The sequence below is a fragment of the Tigriopus californicus genome, chromosome 8 (genome assembly GCF_007210705.1).
Source record: "Tigriopus californicus strain San Diego chromosome 8, Tcal_SD_v2.1, whole genome shotgun sequence".
Taxonomy (NCBI): Eukaryota; Metazoa; Arthropoda; class Copepoda; order Harpacticoida; family Harpacticidae; genus Tigriopus; species Tigriopus californicus.
In genome coordinates, this window is record NC_081447.1 from 4,291,841 (window position 1) to 4,314,688 (window position 22,848).

General features: G+C 41.5%; 1 protein-coding gene across 2 annotated transcripts in view; it reads right to left on the reverse strand.

Moving 5' to 3' along the window:
- LOC131885764 (facilitated trehalose transporter Tret1-2 homolog) overlaps positions 1-22,131 on the reverse strand; it is a 36,004-nt gene extending 13,873 nt beyond the window's left edge. Inside the window, exon 1 of one of the 2 annotated variants that reach the window (XM_059233914.1) lies at positions 21,293-22,131. In XM_059233914.1, the coding sequence (XP_059089897.1) occupies positions 21,293-21,670 (378 nt within the window). In that variant the 5' untranslated portion in view covers positions 21,671-22,131. Of the gene's footprint in view, positions 1-3,096; positions 3,453-21,292 lie in introns of those variants that run through there. The other variant, XM_059233915.1, reaches the window with a different exon arrangement.
- Positions 22,132-22,848: the final 717 nt, after the last annotated feature.

Here is a 22,848-nt window from a genome sequence, read left to right on the forward strand (position 1 = left end):
AAACACGCCCCCGACTAGCACCTTTATTCAACAAAAATTTCAACAAGCGCATGAGTTGTTTCTAAATAAAAAGAAATTGTTTCGAGTACTTCTGCCCTGGCTCAAAATCAGTATGGTCTTTGCTCAAATAAGCCGGTAAGTTGAATTCAATAACAAAGTCAGTTTATGCATGGTGCATGTTAGCGCAGTTGCTTCACTTCACTTTTGCTCCATAAACCCAAGTCACCTGTTTATTGCCACTTCCCAAGGAGAATACAAAGAGTAAACAAAGCGAGAAAAAGTCCAAACCATCTTTAGAAAACAGCTGCCTAAACTTGTTTCAAGCGGGAATTTGCTTGCACCACATTATCAGTTATTCATATGGTCAATTTACCATATCAGGAAACCAAGAGGATGTGGCGACCCTGCAATGTTCTTCTCTCTTTCCCTTCTTCCTACTCATACTAGTCACTCTTCTTGTGATATAAATAGCTAGGAACACTTGTTAATAAACCAGTCCACTACCAACTCCAACTTATTCGGTTGGTGGACCTAATGGTCCGCCACAAGGAGCAAGTTTCTTGTGGGTGACATATTCACTTCCTGCGTGACAAAAATGAAAGTTTCGATAAGTGTAGATAGCAAGCCAACTGTACATAGAATAATTAAGCAAAGAAGAAGTAGATCCTCTTAACATAGGTTCGACTAAAAAAATGCTTAAGTTTTCACATGTCCGTCTCTTACTTGTCGGCGTTAATATTTCTCTGAAGCTAAGTATCTAACTTTGCTGGAAAAACTGAAACAATACTATTTTCATCGAGCAAGTCCCATATTACCCAATGAGACTTCTTTCAAAGAGGTGTTCAATCAATCCCAAGTCTTAGGTGTGAGATTATTTTGTCAGGTAAGGGCAGTTTGTCGTGAAAAGTCTTTTTTCGTGATTAAACATTGTTTCATATTGTGCTCCCCACTCAATCACTCTTTGGGCCATTCCATTCAGGCCTGGGTTTCAATTCTATGCAAGTCCAACAATGCTTAATGGGGAGCCGATAGATCTCTTGCAAGTTGTGAACAAAGACCCGAAATTGAATGTCTTCCATTTTTCTCCCTCGCAAAGCCGGGAATGCCACTCATGGGTTTCCAATATGGCACAAAGCTGAAAACGTCATCTAAGTTCTTCTATTGGGAGCTGATACAATGACGAATCAAAAGTAGCTTCAAAACCTTGTAATATTGAGTTCATGAAATGTTATTGAAAATATGGGTGTAGTTGGTCATTATTTTTGTATCTTTCATTGTGTCAAAGCGATTATATTATGACGAATTCTGTTTAACCAACGCACCTTTACATTCCCGCTTCGTCCCATTTTTTACCTTAGAGTGTTTGGCAATTGAAGAAAATAGTCATTTGAGACAAATGTTTCAGTTCCTGCCAAAAATATACAAAGTAATAAAGCGCCTTTTATTAATGAACAACCAAAAAAAAAAGATATCAAGGCTAAAAAACTCCAATTTTAGATGAACGCCCAAAATAAGGGAAAACTTGGCTAGGACTGCTCAGATCAGATATCCTGTTACATTTGCTTTTTACCAATAAATTCTTTCATTCTTTGAGAATAGACCTCGGACATACTCGACGTTGCCAAATGTACCGGAAGAATAAAATGGAAGGTCTAGAACCCATTCACATCAACCTTCCAACAGGAAATAGAAATTTCTTAATCGCGTTATTCAACCAAAGGAGATTCACTCCTCTCAGACATTTAGAATAAAAGGAAGAGCGTGTTTTGTTCTTATGAATTAGGGTTTTGTGCAATTGGAGTCTAAGTTTGTTTTAAGCTAAATGGGTGATCCCAAATGGACGCACAAAGAAATTAGACCTACGTAAAAATGAAGACTTAGGAGAAATCGTTTAAAGCTCCAAGATTTCTTTAGTGGATGTAAATGATTGTCAGGGTCCATTAAGCGCACTTTGAAAGTGAACCAAGGCTGTGTTAACTTCTAGCAAGCCAAGGGGAGCTAATGTTATCAAAATACTGGATTATCAAAGTAAATATTTTGTATTTTAAGCGGTTGAATAATTGGACATAAGGCTATAAAGGTGGAATCTAAAAAAGGATGGAAAGTGAACACGAATCCATCGTAAGGCCAAAGTTAAGGACAATATCACCATCTTTGCCAGGATTCTAATTAGGGTCAAAGCCTACAGGGGCATCCACCGATGAATGGATCGATCTCCGGTGAAATTGAGTAGTCTATGTATAGAGTATCGATACCCCTTGTATGTAAATTCTCACTCACTCAACCTCTTCGATTAGGAACATTCCAACTCGAGAGGATTACAAAGCTCTTGGCAACTTTTTAAGCCTTGTGTCTAAAGCAGGAACTTGTGAAACTTGTGTTTGTCAAAGTTTTTATTCATCCTCATTTTCTGCTGGCAAACTTGGCGAGAATAAAACCCTCCACACTTGCAACTTGAAGTTTTATCTAACTTTTAAGTGGTGGGTTAGGTTCTAATGAAATCAAAACTCCAAAACATTGGCGTACATTTGTTGGCTGACTTTGCTCTAATTTTGTCCTTGATTAACCGGAACATAAAAATGGCCTTGTACTTGTGCTGAGCGAACAACATATCTGTTCCCATGGCATTTTCAATCATGATTAAGTGAAATGAGTCTTTATGCACCTGGGATGCTTAATTAGCATATTAGCATGAACAGGGATCCGCCATAAAGGGTTTTCCCAGCCAGTATTAATCTCGATGAAACCTTTCTCTTGAGTGGTCCACCTGAACCGAACAAGAAGTTTGGAACAGGGAGACCCAATTATTTGTTTTCAATTAATATTGGATTCGGGTCGGGATCGATTGGCCTCGCTTGGGCCAATCTGAAACTACGGAATGGAGCAGACGAACTCTCACATTGTCAGTTCCAGAGGTCCCAAGTTTGAATTAGCTCTGAGTTTGCAGATCGAACATGTTGGCCTGTTTTGACTTCTCTAGATTCAATCCATTTCTTTTGTTTTTAAACTTCAGCACTCAGAATAGAACGGGAGAGGAGGAGGAAGGGGAACAACGACGAGAAGGAGCAAAAACATTATTTTATTGGCATGTCTTACTTGAGGCAAGGCCGATCGTTTCTTCCCTTTGGTCTTCATGGTTTCGGGTGGGTTGGAAGATCTTCTCTGATCCAGTTTGCGTTCATTGAGAGAGGGACTCGAGTCCTGTTCCAGCGTCGAAGGATCCAAAGGACCAACTGAGTCCCAAATGAACTTTTCGTTGCTTGGCCCCTCAGCTCCCGAGAGTGTTTCTGTCAAAGCCTTCGCTCGCTTCACTTGGGGATTTCAAGTTTGTCTTTCAAAGCCCCTCAGACATATTGTCGTATTGGCTTTTCACGTCCCATGTTCTGATCCCACAAATTATGCCCTAGCCCGACCATTGTCTCGTGGAGGAATTACTGCCGCCTTTGATCGGAGATCTCTGGCTTGCTTTCTATGCAATGAATCGGAAAGCACCAAGGGTTGTCAAAGGATTTTCATGGCACATCCACCATAGTTTTGCAATTCAGTCCGACTAGTCAGAGCGAAGAAGCATTCGACAGCCGTCCAAGAAGACTCCAAAGAAGAGGCCGAGCTTTCTTCTTCTTCTTCATGTCATGACTAAAGCGAATAATACACAATGGCCCGGCCTTTGCTACCCAAAGAAAACATATTATTAGAGAGGAGAAGGACGGAGGAAAAGCACAAAGAGCTGAAGAGAGAGACTTCTTTCTCTGCTCAACTGACCCATTAGATTTCAGAAAGCGAATGAATAATAGTCCAAGTCCGGTTGTGGCCATGGAAAAAGGCTCTTGACGGCCTCACTTTGTCCCCAGATGGTTCAGCAATTTGATTGCAGGGGCAAATAACCCTGGCCACGCTTCCATGGAGCTTCTTCAAAGCATGCCAAGCTCCCATGAAGCCTTTCTTGATATTGAAATGACAAGGCACCCGAGTCTCTAATCTCTGTTCCTCGTTTCGTGGTCAAGAAAGGCTTTCCTTTTCTAATTAACCTTTGTTCTACGTAGCACATGAATCAGGCCTTTTCCACTCTACAATGCGAGGTTGAGGGCTTAACATTGAAAATTCTTCCGTGGATGACCACTATTGTCCTTTCTTCTGACTCCCTCAGCATTCAATTGAAGGTTGTGTGTCAAATATAAAGGTTGAGAGAACCTTGTCAAGAAATTCCAAGTTAACTTTTCACCTTTTTTCCATGCCTTAAGAACTTTAAAATCTCTCACATACGAATAATTGGTCTTTGATACTCTGCCTCACTGATTAAGGATCTTCTCGTTGTGGACTGCAACCGCGAATAATTAATATTCCACTCGTCAGAAGTGGGTTTGGTTTGATGGAAGAGAATGTGGAAGAACTTGGATGTTGTTCTGTTTCAACCACCTTCTTGGTTTCACTTCAAAAGAAGACTGCGGTAACATTCCGCAAAATCAAGGGCTTTGGTGGTGGTCCCTCTGAACTAACAAACACAAAGGATTCGCCAGAAGGAGGAAACAAATCTGGGACGGGAATGGAGAAACATGGAAAACCCTTTCAAAACTAACATCATTTATTGACAGGCAGAGGAGAAGTGGCAAGTTTCACTTCTCTCCCACGAGAACAGGAATAGCATCCAAATATAGGGTCTCTTTTCATATTTTGCCAAAGATCCAAAAGAAAAACAACCCAAACAAGCATCCGTTTCAGAGGGATTTGGAAAACATATCAAGGAAGCTTTTACTTAGTACTTGAGCGTCCCAGATGAAAGCCACATATTTTTCGCTTGTTTTCCGAGGAATGTCGTTGGAAAAAAATTCCGGAAATGATGGGAATAGTTTGTCTGTCAACAAGAAGCTATTGTCCCATCGATAATCGAGACAAGTTCCTAATTAGTGGAACTCCCTCCCAAAACTTGGGAATATCTCTCTCTCTCTCTGTTATCGCGTTGAAAGGTGTCAAAGGGAAGATCTATCTCCACCGAAATCTGGGTTTATATCAACGTGAACGACGTGGTCCAGGAACTCCCCTCAGGCTCACAATCCCTCTTGTTCCACTTGGGGAACAACAGAAGGGACGAGTTTTCACTTCATGAATCTTGCTGGGCCATTCAGAATAAAAGGGGTCTCTTGTTGGGAAGGGGGGCGATTTTTCTCGGATGCGGAACAAAAACCACGTCTTGGAGTGAATGCCGTAGTCTCTATAAGCCAAGTTCATCTGAGGCTCAAGAAGAGCGAAAGGTTTGGCTAGTGCGTGGGATTCTTGGAGACATGGGTGATTTGCAGAAAAAGGTTGAAAGATTATGACGTGGATCCCAATTCCTGGCACCCGAACCATGTTGAAGCTCGTAAATCTCTGTAACTGTTCTCTAAATGATTTTTAATGCGTAAATTATTGCCTGCCTTTCCACTTGCAGAATACTGCATTTCATAAATCTGCTCGTATAACCAAGCTGTTCCAAGGCCACCCAACCAGTGAGTGAACTGAATCCTGCTAGTAAACAACAAGGGATTGAGGATATAATAACTCAAGCTTATCAAGATAAAAATTCAAAGACTGCCGCAATCCAAGCTCGTTTTCCGACAAAATGACACGAGACATTTTTTGCCCCTTGAAATTGCTCGCCAACTGAATTGAAGTAAACGAAAATGAACTCCTGGCCAAGCTGAAGATCAGTCACGTGAAAAGATCCCGCGGGTTTGGGAGTAGCTATCAGCATACAGTTTCGTTTCAGTTCTGCTTTAATTTGAGGCATTGCGTGTTTGCCTTGGAGATTGAGACTCACACTCATTGAGTTTCCCGTGCAAGAGCTGCTGCTACTGCAACAACTGTAGTGGAAAAGTTTTAAGGTCGGGTAGTAATTGAATTTGACCGTGAGGCCGAAGATGAGATTACATTCCTGAGGAGGACAAAGAGAGGTATCGTTATGATTTCTAAGCACTCAGTCCACCTCTCTTTCAAGGGCCATCGTCGTCGTTCGTGCAGCATTTCGGACCCCTGTCACTTTGGAGTTAAAGAAGAAGATCGAGTTGAAAAGATGCTTTCGTTTGAAATTATCCTTTTTGCAATTTATCAAGACCAGAGAACAGAGTGATGTCGTTTCTGTTTTTTACTCCTCCGTTACACCAAGGGCTGGGATCCAGTAGGAAAAGATCGAATGAGATTCCTTTCCCAACAGCCGCAACGAATGAGGTCAGATTTGTTGTGGCCGTAAATTTTTGCAACGCTTTGACTTTGAAAGATTTGCTTCGGGTTTCAGAAAAAAGAAGAAATAAGCCTTGTACACCTTAGAGATCGATCTCGAGGGTATGTTGAGCCTTTGATTCTGAATTACACTTAACCACAATTTTATTGGACATGACTTTCATTGTGTGTTTGCTTGAACTATTTCAGATGTTTCGAGCAAATTGAATAGTCCCTTTTCAACTCTTTTGGACATTTCATAAATTTCAGAAATTAAAACCCAAGTAAACTTTACATAATTAAATTAAAAATTTAGTAGTATTGTGGAGAGTCCAGCGAATGGGCAGAGTCCTACAAGTTCATTAATGTTCTATATTTTTGCAGGCCACACAGAGTCAATTAAAGACTTGGGTCTTTCAAAAGTAATATCTTGTTTTCGCTAAGCTAAACAAGCCTGATGCAGGATTGTATTATCAATCATTAGAGCCCATGATTAAGTCAAGACCATTTACAAATGGCCCATAATGCGAAGCTTAAAGGCTAGCCAGGCAATCAGTTGAAATTCGTGTTGTATATTCAAGTAACGTGGTAACTTCTACAAATTCCCTACGTAACTTTTGCGTTACATTAATACATTTTTCAAGCCACAAGAAATATGATTTACCTAATGCTATTCAGATGGCGCTTTGTGAGTTAGCCTCTATCAAATACAGGGCCGATTCCACTTTTGGAATTGGGGGCCTCTGAGCCACACTGGCCACACTCCAGCGCTTTGGCAAATGGTTAATCTTCCGAATAAGGAAAATGTCGGAGAACTTTTATGATGGGCGTTGTGAACGACGCGATCGATAAGATTTTATTCAATATTTTCATGAACGACTGCCCTTGAGAGATTGCCTATGAACACCTATACATATTTTGCAAGATGAGGGAGTTATTGCAAAATCACCATTCTAACTAGATGGCTGGCCACAAACCTGTGTGCTATTAAAGCATGGAACAAAACAATGTCAAATATCCCAAGCTTTTTGTAGAATACCTTACAAAAGTTCCGTTTTCTGACATACAAACAAGATTTCTTAAAATCTCTATATCAAACAAAGATACCTAATTGCGACGGTTTCGGGAAAACATTCACGTTTCAGCCAATTTTCCCTAAAGTCTGGTCATCCTAGGTTAAGATCTTAATTTTGATTTAGTATCTTGTTTTCCCCACGAATTTGGCGGGAAAATTCAAAACAGCTCTTGATTGAATAAGTCAGTGACTAATTCACCGCCAACTAAACATGAATTAGGCATGATTCAAAGAACGCGAAAAAGTTCGTGAACTAAGTCACGGCTAACTAACGGTAAACTAGTACATGAATTAGTGCATGAACTAGACGCGATTCTAAGAGCCGGCCTCAGGTCACGAAATGTCCAGTACCGAAATTGCGTTTATGGCATCATACAAGTAGTTTACTTAGCAATCTACCGTGCATCTTTCCCATTTCGTTAGGGCTGTCTGACGTAGGGAATAAGGGCCCCTATGGTGCAGCTCCAACCAAAAAGGCAAAAGCAAGGCTGGACTAATTTTCTTATCCTGTCCAACTTGGTTAAAGATAGTTAAATAATTTTGACAAGCTAAGAGTTTTCATCTTATTTGTTCAATATTACATTTGCTTTTATCAACCTTATTGATTGTCCAAGTAATTTCTACCCAATTTCATTTGTTTCTCGACTAGTGTTTGTTTCGCCAAATCTTTTTAAAGAAGTGAATGATCATCTTTGTCGTCCACTTTTATTTGCTGATTTTTTGTCACTTACTTATCATTTTCATCCAACATTTCTACACTTGCTGAATTCTTGTGCAATCATATATTCACGTAATTGAAGTTAAGCATAACCGAATTTCAATGTTTGCCAATAACTAAAGCACCAGGCGCATCCAAGGTCTCAACGTTATTGAAGGTAACTGTTCCCGTATCTACGTACATCAAAGTGGAACGGACGGAACACGCTCTGAACAGCGGGTACTGCATGCCCTGTCTACCTATATCGTTTCCGATGTTTGGAGCACACGAGCACAATTATGTAGCCCAGTTGCCAACAAAAGTTTTTCTCAAACGGCGTCAAGCCAAGGAACAGCGGGGCTGTCCCACTGTCCAATACGGCTTCGTTCCAACTCTCTCAACCAGGGGGAACAACGTCCTTTGTAACACGCTTCATTAACCCAAAGATCCATCATGGAACGAAGACTTGCCAAACCCAGCTCAAGCACTTACTGCCCTCTAGTGACGAGAGTTGACACAATGGCCTACCTTGTGAGCAAACCTCATAGGCAAAGTTCCCTCTGACCGAGGCAAAGTACTAGCTTGCACTTTTTAGCCTTACGCCTCAGATTTTTTCGTCCTCGGCAACATCATCTCGTCTTTCAATGTCGCGCCCCATGAAGACGAGGATGATGGTGATGAACTGACTGATAAGACTGTGTATTCAATTTGTTCAGAACCTCATTGAGAAGGCTTTACGAAACTTGACGAGGGGGAAAGTTCCGATAATTAATAATAAGTTAGAAAATGCCCACTCTCTCGCAATGAGTGATCTACAACTATGTGTACGGTCATCTTTTTAAAGGCTGTCTATTGTCTTCTTCCCAAAAGGTTTGAACACTGAGCGAACGGCTTTCAAACTGCCAAGAGAATTTATGGATGCTTTTTGTCAAGTCACAAAATTGGAAGCCAATCGCAAGTATTCAAAACTTTCCAACAAAGGAAGATGTACAGTACAACACGAAGTCGTATTGTAAGACCGCAAAGCTCTAACACCGTTGTGTGTCAGGTCATTGCATGGCATTTGAAAACGGCTTTGCAAATTTAGAAAAACAAATTCCTCACATAACCTCCGGTACTAATTATCAACTAGTTGGTGGAAAGCAGAATGATTGGCATTTCGAGCAAGACTTGAAAAACGCTAGCACAGAATAGGTCCCTAAACGAGAATGCAAATGTTCGTCGATTTACTCTTTCGTTCAAAGTGGTCCCAAGGCTTCAAACAAACTCACGATGAAATAGTTCTTCTTCAATGATAATTGAGAGCCGTTAATCATCTACTAGAAATAACAAACATCTGGAGAAATATTTAATGTATTTCGGCCTAGAAGATAACCTCTTTGAGACCCCAAGATGAGCGCCTCCGCACTGGAACAATCTGGTGTTCTCTTGGTCCACACACTACTTATGGCAGAACACAGGAAGGAAGTTAAGATGAGGTCCTGCTTGAGTGGCCGTCAGTAATGGCCCTATAAAACTTGACATTAGACCACGTCGTTGTTCCAGAATTGCTCCAGATGGAACATATCACTCATTCATTTGGAGATTCACTCTTTCATATGGAGGTTTCTCCGTTCGCTAACACCTTGGCGTGAACAACCTTGGGATCTTCATTTCTTCTGGTTCCACACGAGGATTTCATGTGTATCTCCATCCACTAGTTTTGCTTCATTGGTGGCCAAAGGAGAGGCAATGGAATTTTACGAGAGTCTCAGGGGGTCTTGGAAAAGGATTGATCCATTACCTTCTCTTTGTGCGGTACAGTATACCACGAGGGGGTTAGATGAGTCGATTGCATTTACTATTGAACTTCGAGCATTACAGTACAGTACGTAGCGTAGGTAAGCCGGGTCGGAGCTTAGATTGGCTCTTCCAGCACGCCTACCACATTTTATTGCCTAGCTTGTGGTAAGAATGAGTGTCGATTTCTTGGAAAAAGGTGTTTAATCAAGCTGGTTTCCAGTTTCCAACGAAATGGATTCATTCAGTCCCTGATCCACTTGAAGTGGGGCAACAATTGAACTGGAAGATTTGAGCTTTAGAGTGTCTTGACTTTTGACGTCGACAGTTGGTTCCACCCTCTAATTGAGATTTTGAACAAAAGATGATGAGACTTCGGCATTGGATTCTTGGGCTCGCCTCAACGTCAAATGTACGAAACAATTTACTTCACCTCACACTTGGGCCTCGTTCCACGGGCAATTTTCAAGCAACATTGACTTTTACCTTTGGACACTTGGCTTTGAACTACGCGCAATGGACGTCCGTCGCTTTTTTAGCTTAGCCTTCTTTCCGGTTGCCCAATCGGCAATCTCCCTACAATCAACAGAGACCGGGATTATATTTCAAATGAAAATAAACGGCAAGCAAATGTTTAAATCGGTCCAACTATGGACTGAGCTCGAAGTACGAACGAAGGAACGGAGGAACGACGTGTTGGAAAACTTGAGAAGCTCGACGCCCTCCTTGCAAATCTCCAAGACAACGAACACTCGTTTGCCTTTCCAATCTCAGGGGTTTGTAAAACAAATCTAGTTCTGAATGAGGGTCGAGACAATAGATTACTTTTGCATTCTCTCCGTTTTTCGCTTCTATGACAATCTAACATCAAATTCGGGTGGTGAAAGTCAAATCTCATTCGTCTACCCAATCTCAGCACGGCGGGTCAGAATTGTCCCAGAATCTCGATGCATATCCCTACTTTTTGAGTATACCTGATAACCCACTTCGACGGATTTCGTAAATAGAGAGACGCTCAGAAGTTGAGCATGTAGCCCGGAATTCGAGGACGGCACTACGTTTCCCGATCCTATGTTGTTTTTGTTTGGACCGAGCTCTACATGGCGTTTGTAGTGTTCCACTCTCTTGTTTCCTTTGTGTTTTGTGCCCGAACCTCCTCGAGGGCAAGAAAAGTTTCCACATCTGATAAGACGAATCCCTGTGGCGAGAAGCGTTTTCAAATGAGTTGCTAGAGCAGCTGTTGGTTTGCACTATTATGCGCAATCATTATTACCTCTTATGGTCGGAGATTCAATTTGGATATGGGTTGAGAACCACCACGACAGATGTGCAATGACATGTATCTCTCTCACCACCACAAATATATTCTATGGTCAATCGATCATGATGAAAGTAACGACAATTGATCGTAAATTCGGGTTTAGGACGATAAATGTAGGCATGGATCTGGCCATATTTTCGAGGACTGTCTCATAAATTTTGGCTAAATTCTTTTTGAATAGGGTCCAGTTTTGTACTAGATTAAAATGACCACAAAGTGGTGGTGGTTATCGGATGGCCGAGGGTGGTTGTCAGCTTTGAAGACCTGGGCCACAGATCGATTTCTAGCCCATATCTGAAACTCCACTTAATGGACATCGCAGGTCAATCGGAAGTTATTGAGCGAGGAGAACTATTCCCACTTCTGTCAGACTTTTCACCCATGAGCGTTGACGGCCAATACATTATCGGAATGGCACAATTAAAGAGCCAAAGGGACCAACCCAAACTGCCCACAAAAGGTAACCTGAAGGCGAATAGTTACGGGTACAAAAAAATTGGGAATCGTCCCACTTCCAATTCATTTTTCAAGGCTAATGGTCAAATCAGAGTGGTATGACATTGGGAAAGCAGATCAATGGCAGCCTTGTGTCAAGCTGAAAGTCCCAAGACCATTATGTTGTTTTCTGCTTTTACCCTCAATGATCGTTGATCATTGGATATCGATCAGTGATACTATGGCGGAACTAAATCCTCTAGAAGATAATTACGTTGTTTGGGCAGAGAATCTTTTGAACTTGAGCATCACTATTCACGACAGCAATAATGATTAAGTGAAGATCACATTCACTTACAAAACTATTCGTGAGGATAATTCAAGGCCAAAAACCATTTGAATAAGATGAACGCCTCATCGCGATGGAATTCCTTTTTCATTGCCTAAATCTGAATTTTGAGGATCCGACATCTCATATGTTCTTTCTGAAGAAGGGGATCTGTGAAAGTATCTGAATAAATTGGTTATAAAGCAAGTTCCAGTGAAACAATGCCCTCTTTCATTTGCATTTAACATCTCTAGGGTTGTTTATTCTGACTGGCGTTAATCGGTTAAACAGAGTGAGGTTTTGTTTTTTATCATGGGAGTGTTAATTTCTTCACTCCTTTGGATTCCGGACTGTTTTGAATTTCGGGTTGAATGGCTTTCGATTTCGATTTTGTCTTATATATTCTTTGGCTGAAACTTGCGATTTCGGTTTCAGCCTTTTTTTGTTCATCACTAGTTCCAATTTCCTGGTTTTCTTTCCTTGGTTTTACAAACAAAGCAAGAGTTTTCCATACGTGGCAGGGTAATGATTTGCTCCTACAAAAACATTCTCTTTTTAAGAATGATTTCCAAAATGCAATCGTTCAATTTGGAATCCAGACAGAGGTATTCAAAAACCATCAAGCCATAAAACTGAGCAGATCCACACAAAACGTGGTCAGGCTTCTTTGCTGAGAGTAAGATGATCAATTTTGTTCACAAGATATCTATAAAAACACAAAACATTGGGTAGAGGTAAGCAGAGAGGGTCCCAGTTCGGTTCCCCTTCACGACCTTTTTCAAGGAAACTGTTTGACAAAAGCCACACCCAAAAGCAAAGACCTTATCTGATACTGGACATGACGCTAGAAATATATGAAGTAGTGCAATGTAATAACTAACTTCATCGGGTAGGTTGGACTCAAACTTCGTAACATATTGCCTAAATGTCAATGACGCATCTGTTAGAATCAATATCAAATACTACATGTAAAACAGTCAGAAAGTTTTCAAAATTTGCCACCAATATTCATATGGTACAAATGTAAGTCTAGACAATACCAAATTCAATATCCGCCTTTATGTTTTACACCTTTTGAGTGTTTTATAGCTTTTAAATTCTAACATACAGTTTCATAAAACTCTCGAGCACTAGCGATAACCTTTCCCGGAATTTATAGCAAGTGAATGAAATTTAATTACTTCCCATTGAAATACAAACCGTAAGAGGTTGACTGTTACTACCCACCTAAAGTGCAGTATAACAAGCAAACGTGATATAAAAAAAATTATAGTTAGGAGCCTGAAGCTAATAAAAGCGTTGGGCTTCAACAACAAAACATTGTCAACGTATTTGGCATGAAATTCATTTTGAGACTAACGTAGATATTTTGTTGAAGTGCTTAACTAAAATGTAGAAAAGTATTTTGGGAAAATTATGAAGGACTGCATTGTACCCTGGTTTCCTCATAAACCGAGGGTCAATTGAGTTTTGGGGGTCCAAATGAGTTCTAAAACAATTACATGCGTTCTTTTTTATGAAATAGTGAAACGATCCTGAGAAACAATAACATTTAGAGTAGATAGCTTGTCTTTAAAACGACACTCCGGAAACCAACGACGCTCACATCTTTTGAATATCCTACCCAGTATTTTGGTCCAATAATTCAGAAAAGGAATTTCCTTTGCTAATGAGAATGGTAGGAAATCTTTTCAAATCAAGCTAATTGTGACATCTGAGCCATATGTAGACTCTAGGCCTCGCAATAAGAATGGCCTGTAACTTACATAAGTCCAAAACTATCAATGGCTAGAAATATGCTTCTCCAGGGACAAAAACTTGGAAGAGTCGAACCAAAAAGGAACGATTGAGAGTCCGGACCAAAGACGCACGCAGCTCAATAGGGCCTTGTTATGTCAGTGTTTCATCCATCATTCTCTAATACTTCGAAAAGCTGTTTTTTCGTTCGAGTTCCAACGACCCTACGGCCTTATCTTGGATGAGCCTTTTATGATTCCCTAGGGGACTAATTGGCTTTATTGGCCCGGCCCAATCCAACGCAGAGGAAAAATTCCATTCTTGATGCATTCGCAAAACGGAAGGTCCATTTTTACGACTCAGCACCTCATGGCCAATGGGCAGCTCAGTGTTCTCGTTGCTGCTCAGTCATGTCCTGGATCCCAATGGTCCTTCAACTCAGACGAAAGATTTGCAGTCAAATTCAGGCTCAACCTGTGTTATGACTTAAGCATTCCCAGTCCATAAAATACAATATGACCCACTCAAGTCTTCTTGGTGGATTCCCTTTGGCGATTTGGAACTGTTCTCTTCCAGGCACTTGCTCTGATGGATCCTCCATCAAAAGAGGCCAAGTAGTGGTAGAAGACATCTCCAAAGGCCAACGAGAGCAAATAGTTGGAAAGTGTCTTCAACGGAGCAAGGGAAAAATCTGCGTGGCAAAAGAATGTATGTTTCCTTTTTTGTTGGCCTTTTTTCCTTAGTCTCAACGAACTACAATTTTGGTGGCAATGGGACTACTGCCGAAGTTCCCAAATCCCTTTACGTATCAGCTCCATACATGGGACTTGTTCCATGTACAGCAATGAACGGTGGTATCAAAAGATACTGGAGCATCCTCGAGGGATTTTTTAAAAGCATAACCCCCCAACGAAGGAGTAATCAGTATTCAAAGTGGCATCTCGATGTTAACAAGAATGCCAGAAGAAGGGAAGGGTTACTAAAGATTGTTGTTGAAAAGTAGCATCGAGAAAACTTTATTGGGACATTGAAGCTCGGGGAAAAGAAAATGACGTAATGATCAGTTTTTGGGAGGTCATTTGAACTTTTGAGACTTGATAGCTCTTTGCTAAGGGATTAAATTACAGTTTCAAGACATTCATCCTTTTTTTATATAAACTGTCACAAGTTCGTTCATTGATATACATTAAAAAAATACTTTAAGCCTACAAAGCTGCTTTTGGACTCATTTTTGTCGCTTTTAGGTTTTCTAATTTTTCAAATGTTTTCAAATTTTCAAAATGTAGGAAAGTTTTTTGTCTGATGTCATGAGTTGTATTTTAGTTTGTTATTAACTTTACTGTTCTAAGAAGTAGCTCTGTGACCTCCCAAAAAACGGCGATGAGTCATCAGTCAGCTTCTACTTAAAGGACCCAATATTGAAAAAAATAAATTAAAAACATTTTGTGTGTTTCGACAGTACCTTCAAGCCCTCAAGAATCCCTGCTAGTGAAAACAATGAAGTCCTCCTGTTCTCTCCTTTTTCTATTGTTCAATTTGCTACCTTCAAATATTCGTAGGGAATACTCCAGTAGGTTTTATGCCAGACTTGGACAAGGTATGAACCAAAATTCTAGATCAACCCTTAATTCAAAGGCTAACCAGATCTAACAACTCTAATCCGTTGGTGGATCAGATATTATCGGATTTTAGAATTGAATCAGAATTATAAATTTTCCATCTTGGATTACATTCCCAGGAGCTGAAAGGAGGTCCCAAAATTGGTCAGAAATGTGCCATCCTGCATTTATCGCTTTCGGTGCTTGTTTCCCCGAAATACCAACATTATGTTGCTTCATGGGCATACTTCTTTGGTACGTGGTGAGCTTTGATTGCACTAGTTCAACTCCAGTGCGGAAAAAAGTGGAGGTCAATCTTGCTACAATTCAATAAAAAAGTTTGCGCAATGCATGGTCCCTTTGGCATTTTTCCTCCCTCAAGCTTGAAACATCCTGAGAGGTACGCGTAGCTCATGCTCTGCTTAATTCCGAGAAGTTGGTTTGGTTCATTTTTTCAATCCTGAAATTAACCAGTTCCAGGCTGATACTTACAACAAGGACACAACTATCAGGTCTCCAACAGCAATACTGGAATCTGCTTTCCGTGTCTGTTTCTTTGGGTAACATAGCACAATACGTCTTTTGTGGCAAAAAGGTCTCAAAACTGTAGAAGGGAAGAAAAACTTCAAACATGTTTAACTACCATATATTTTGTTGGGGAGAACCCCAAAATTTTGCCGTTGTACCCAGATCCAGGGACGGTGGCCTTGTAGAAGGAGTATGAGCCAGAGGGGCCATTCTCGTTCCACAGCTTCTTTCGTCGACACAAGCTCATTTTGGACTTCAGTTTGGAGACGCAGAAATATATCCTCCACTTTCTAACAATTATCATCGTCATAGTGTTGTGGCAACTACGGCATTGGATATGGACCAACAGAACAAAGCATATTAAGGTTACTTACCACGGGAAAAAACTTGAAACAAATTGAAGTTGTTCCCAGCTGAGATTTAAGAACCACAATCTATAGAGGAAAGTAGCTGCTATGGTTCACAGGGCCGTTGCATAACTGGATGATGGTTCACGAAGGCTGGTTTTTGAAATCCATAATAGATCAGTTTGAAACTGAAAATGCATTTCACAATGCAGGCAAGCCCTTGAGAAAATACGTGCAGCCATGTTTGTTGAAAGTATTACCACTTCACCTAAATCATCGGGTGGAACTGGGCCATCGGGTGATTGCCCTTGGACCACTTTTATTGGAAGGTCCAAATTTCACTTCCTTCCTTGTCCCAACCAAAGCCTCTGGAGTGGGCATTTGAAGGGGGTATAAAAAAGATTGTAAAACGAATTTGTCCGTGCACTTTCACACTTTCCTCCCTATGTACTCGTAGTTCTCGTCCACTTTTTGCACACAGATAGGTAGGTGGATCTTGTGCCTTAAAACAGGCAAACTGAGACGATTTATGTGATGGTATTCAAGCCCAAGTAATCTACAAGTAGAGTACATGTATACTTACACCACCAGTAGAAGTTTTATCGAAGAAGCTACACGTGCAGCCAGACCCACTTCCGGTAAGGAAGACCACACTTTTCTATTGGAACAATGGAGCACGATTTTGTTTAGTGACTACCAACTCAAATTCAAGCACACCTACTTGGTGTAAAATCCAACCATGTAAACTAAATTGTGTATTACTAGCAACATTTTTGTAAATTTAGTGGTGCCCAACTCTACTGACAAGCAAGCATATCAAGTTTGCTTAAGTTAGGCGGGGACATTTGAAATGGAATTGCCTTCATGTTATTGGGATCTGGATGGAAGTGGGATATGAAGAAAGGGTCCATAAATGTTGTTCAACTCTGGCGATGACCATTGTTGAACAGAAGGAAATGGAGAGAATAAATGAGCGCCTGATGCCAAATGTGGCGCTCGTTGCAGACATCCCCTTGAGAGAGGAGCTTTCCTAAAGTATCAAAATTCTGCTGCCCCAAGATCTCATATTCCTCCGCATATTTGGGACACAAAAACATAACCAAGGCAGAACAAATCATGACAATCCTGTGGACACGAAAACGTAAACATACACATACACACATGTGTACAGTTGGAGACCTGGAAGTGATGCCGTATTGGGAAAACGAGAAAAAGAACCAGTGAGTCTCTCGTCGCGATATATTTTCACTTGCAAACATCAACATCACGCAGTGTGCGTCCACCAACAGCAGTACATTTGGTGCTTCCCATGGGTCTCGTTCGTGTTGGACACAGAAGGAAACGAATTTCCGGAGAAGAGGCACGAAAAAATTTGACCCTCATGTTCATTGGGCATGACCAACCAAACCGGTAATGAAGTATAATCTCCTGATTTAGGGCCCCTCACCTTTCTCTATCTCGACTATTCGTATTTCGTACGTTCAATACAGAACTGATGTCATGAAATCAATCCTCATGTTTGGGATTAAATTTTCGTCTTAATCGGGTAGAAAGAAACCTTAAAAATGTTCTCAAAGCTTCGTACCTCCTTTGGCAAACCCTAATCCTTTTTTGTAACCATGACTCGGCTCACACAATAAACAAGTTTGAAACGGCCAATCACCAAGCAAGTTGTAAATAAATTCATTACAAAGACGACAATGGGATAATGAATTATCATGGCAAAATCCGGTAAGATTCATTACGTAGCGCTAATTTAAAGCCTACTTTGAGCCGCATTTCATTTCTATCTTCTAGGAAGAAAAAGAGGAGAAAGGGAACTTGTTCAAAGCTACTAATTTCTCCCCCAAATTTAAGCATTCTTCCATTTAAAACTGAACAGAGCCATAAATCTTGTGTTTTTAGGAGATAAATCATCAAGATGTATCGATATTTCAGAATTTGACCTTTTGATCTTTTTGTATCTTAAGACATTATACATTATTTACGTTATGTTGCAGAATCGAAGGCCGATCTCTGAACAGTTCTGTTTAAAAGGCCGTGAATCGAGAATGCAATCGTACAATGGCATTACCTAGAAGCTTACATATTGGGTTGATAAATGAACACGGAATAAGTTCATGTGAAATAAAGGGGTTCATAGCTCAATCTTGCCAAGTAATGAAAGTCTATATTGCCTGATGAAGGATGGCAAAGTTTAAGTGAATTCTTGAGATGTGAATTTACAACACCTTCAATCCAATAGTACCTGTAAATGGATTGAGGAATAGAGCGCAGAAAATATAAGCCGATTCTGCTGTAGTTCGACTTATTGTCTCAACCATTCTCCTCTTGATCTTGGTTGAAGTTCTCTTTGGACGAGTGATTCTTCCGACAGTTCAAAGCCCCACAACTATTCGGGTCCCAAGGAATTTTGGACTACTTTGTCATTCTATGCCGTATACTTTCTGGAAGTGGCTCCGTCTCCGTGGCTCATTTGGTGACCATCTGCCTTGGGGACATCCATAATTGAAGCAAGGGTTTCATTAGGGTAATTTGTATCAATAAAGTGGGACTTCTTCGACTCCTACTTCTTTTTCCCCCTTGTTTCCAAACCATCAGACCCACTAACAACGATAAAGAACAGCAACTTTCGAGGAAAGACGAGGAGGAAAGAAAAGGCAACAGAGTTCCATTTTCAGGGGTTCATCCTTCACTGAGCCAGACAGAGACCCTGTTCCATTCTTTCCCTCTTTCCCGAGAAAAACATCGCAAATGGACCAAACTTGATACAGTCGAATGGTTAGAATATTTTGTTGAAGAACTCATTTCGGAACAACCAAAAGCACAACGAGGAACTTAATTCAAATTGCTTCTTAGCACCGTCACAAAAAAGCTGAGGCCCGGCTTCTCTTGGGTGAGCAACCGATTTAATGACAGTCTCGAACTATTCCAACCTGAAAGCTGTCTCTTCTCCGACATCCAAAAACGATCACGCTCACAATAGATTGAGGTGGAACTCTCGTTCGTTGATAATGCCATTAGCAATTTGCTTACATATTTTTATGGCCGATAAATAATGGAAAATCTCATTTCAAGCTTGAATAAGCATTGAAATTGATACCATTGAACACTGAAATGCCTTCGACTTTCCCAACTCTACACTGCACGCGGATTACTGATGAAGGAACTAGAAAAATGTGCCAACAAATCAAGAGTTAGATAGTCAACCATGCTATCAATTAAAACCGTCATGGCCTCGATCACGAAATGCTATCAGAGAAGGGCCGGATTCGGAGAGGAGAACTATCGTTCGAGTCCATGAAGGTGGGAGAAACCCATCAGTTTGACTTTGGAGTAGATGGGAAGTAGTAGACAGCTCGAATTTGTAGTATTCACTCCGACTCGTCGTTTGGATCCCATGGATGGAGAAGTACGACTACGTACGTGGATCGACTGTGATCATTCAGACCTGATCAAGTTTATGTTGACTGCATCCGCAAACAACCACACACGAGCCCACATCGATGGTGGTGGTTGGTCCCCAGTGAAAGTGAGCGAGCAGTCCGTCCGTGTGCGTACTAAAGTATACTCACTAGTTTAGGGTGTACGATACGTTGTATGTGCTATGTGTCTTGTTGTTCCCCAAAACCTGACGCCAGTTTCAGAGGGTTCCAAAGAGGAGGAGAGACGGAGAGAGAAAGAGAGAGAGAGATTCCTTTTCGAGGGTATTCAGAGTATTCCAAGTGAGAGGGTACTTCACCGTCGGTTGAATCTAAAAGGCAATGTGCATACCACACTGAGTGCAGCTCTGCCATAGGTAAGGAAGGTTCCATGCTCCATGTTCCAAGTTCCAACGGGCTGTTTGGTAGGCTGGTAGGCTCTGAGGCTCAATTGACATTCCAAGTAAGTCACCTTTTTTAATGTCTGAATGGGTTAGCACTCCTCAAGTGGATGAGCAGTGCCGAGGAACATCTTGCATCTCATCATTCAAGACAGCAGGAGGGAAGGAGGGAAAGGAAATCAGATTTCATTCCAGAAACGCCTTTCGCTCTCCTCTTTGCATGATGAATCTTCTTGACCTTTTGCTTACTATTACTGTTCTAGCTAGCTAGGTAGAGCGGGGGGGGCAAGTTTCTCCTATATTTTTGCAGCTGGCCTGAAGTTTCGAGACCAAACGTTGGTTGATTATCCCCCCCTACTCCCTCCCCCCTTCTTCTGACACCGCCGACAAGTTGACTGGGAACCGAATCGAAACTTTAGATCGGATCAGCGTGGAGGAGGCCCATCGAGCCAAAGTATAACAACTTACAGTACATCGACCAGAAGGTCGTGTGCATGCATATCGTTCGTAACCTACTAGGTAGTAGGTGGGTAGGTAGGAAGGTAGGTAGGTAGCACTTTGGATTAGATTAACAATCACGCCAACTTTTCCGCCCGTTTCCTGAATAGATGATCAAAGCGAGAATGAGAATACCTATAAGTCCGAGTTAGGTGCCAGAAGAGTCCAATGGCTTTACTCACCGTGGACCAGGAAACATTTTCACCAACACCATCATCAACAATACCGGACACAGGGTTCGTATTAGACAGCACAAACGGTTGGATTACACTGTATACGGTTTATCCGACGTAATCATCGACCTTGTTTGTGGCCGGATATGTTCCATACGATGGAATTACTGGATTCTAATCAAGATCCAATCGAGTTCCAATCCCCATACTTTGCACCAGGGTATGCAGGATATATATTCTCAAAAGGGACCACTCCATTGACATCTAATTTTATGTCTTTCAAGTGCAAAGATGGAAGTTTAGTAAGCAAAGCTTGGATTTAGGATTAGCCTACGCGAAAATATGGCACTTTATCAACACGATCTTTCCAAGATTTGCGAGTGATGGAAGATTGGATAAATAATGTGTTGTTGCTAATTGAATTTCTACGCACATATTTGGTCGCTACTTTCCCTTTTCCATGAAGGTTTCCTCTTGTCCTCGATAAGCATGAATGGTTTAAGCTCAGCTAAGATTTCCAATAGTATCTGTGCTCTTTCAGGTTCATTTAGGGCCCTTGGATCCAGGAAAAAGCCTCACCATAATAACATTGGCTCGAGTGAACCGTACTTATTTTTGTGTTTGCCCCCCTACTTTTATCACAACTTAATCCGTTGACGGCCTTGGTTATTCGAAAGGGAAAATATCAACCTATACCTAGAACGGTAGCTACCGAGTATTACCAAAGCTAATGGGATCAATTGAAAGCACCTAAGGCTTACCTGTGGGGCCCTTTTCGAGTCTGGCACGAGGTTCTCATCCTCAATTCTTAACGAAGCGTCTCGCTGATGAGCGATCCGTTCTTGATGGGCTCGAAGCCTCTCTCGCCTCTCATCTATAAGTTGACGATGCAAACCCCCATTGGACACTTCACCCCGCCCCAAGCTGAAGTTGGTGGGCGATTCCAGGTTAGCACGAACCCGCCCATTTCGACCAGTCGAAGAGAGATTGCTGTGACTGCTACTTCTGCTGTTTCTAGTGTTGTTATTGAATGGTAATCTTGTGGCAGTGGGCACCGGGCCCAAGACCGCTCTTTCACTTCGACCATATGCCACATCTCCTTGGAGGCGGAGCTCGAGGCGTTCCTCTCTGGTACTCATGGGCCAGGCACAAGGAACTGGTGGTCAAACACCGGCTCATTGGCTCACTTGAGAATGAGTGGAGACCCTTGGAACACAAGGTTTGCCACGATCGATGTTCTTCTCAGGTTTCACCAAATGCCTCGAAAACAAGCCAGAAGAATGATGTTAGGCCGGAAATTCAACATTTCAGCCTCATCTGGGAACCTGGTCTCATTGATAACGGGACACTATCACGTTCGTTGTCGGACACTTTGCAAAGCTCACCGCATTCTATGTATGAAGCACCAAATCTGACAGAGTTAACATGAACATGCTGGAGGCCATGAAAACACCCGGCCTCAAGAATGACTCGGAGGACGTCGAGGACGTCGAGGACGATTCAATGAGCGAGCGCGAGAGCGAGCGCGCGATCTGTTCAACGAACGACCAAGCAACCAAGACATCCACTTACTTACTTACTCACTCACTCACTCACTCGCACAGACCGGACGGGTCTTGTCCGCGTTCCATATTCCCTGGTCCAAGAAAACTCGATCCGTGAGCGAGGCTGGATCATCGTAATGACAATAGCAGGAGTAGTAGTCGTGCAAATGCGCGAGTCAGTGCCCGGCCCAAGGCATTGGACGATCATCTACTCGCGACATGTTAGTCGGACTGTCTATGAAAATAATCGAGCTACAAAGCCAGATACTCGCTTCCTCCACTGAAGGATTAATGTCGCCGGTGGGACCGATTTTTTGGTCCCAATGATTTGCCTTTTGTCATTCAAGGAATTATGCAAGTTTCTTTTTCCATTTGTCCGTTCCCAGATTTCCTTCTTGAGTCGATATTGAAAAAGGCACACTCTCATCCTCTGAACAAGGTGGTCACTGAAAGATCAAAGAGAGTACAATTCAATGCAATTGAAGCTTAACCCTTTAAGCCTTGGTGACCGGTAAAATAGTACACAAAACGACATTTTGTTATGGAAGATTAAGATCTTAACTTTTTCAGCTTTGTATAAGAAAGTGACGTGTGTAACATGGGACAGTTAGGTATTATGAACAATCAAGCTTGGCCATCAAGAGATTCGCCAGGCACGAAGTGTTCCGGGCATTTACAGTATCAACATTAATTCTGAGTAAATCTACGAAACATGCCTGCCTTTTTAAACAATAAACCATTCAGATGAAGAGATTCGATCTTAGAAAAATACT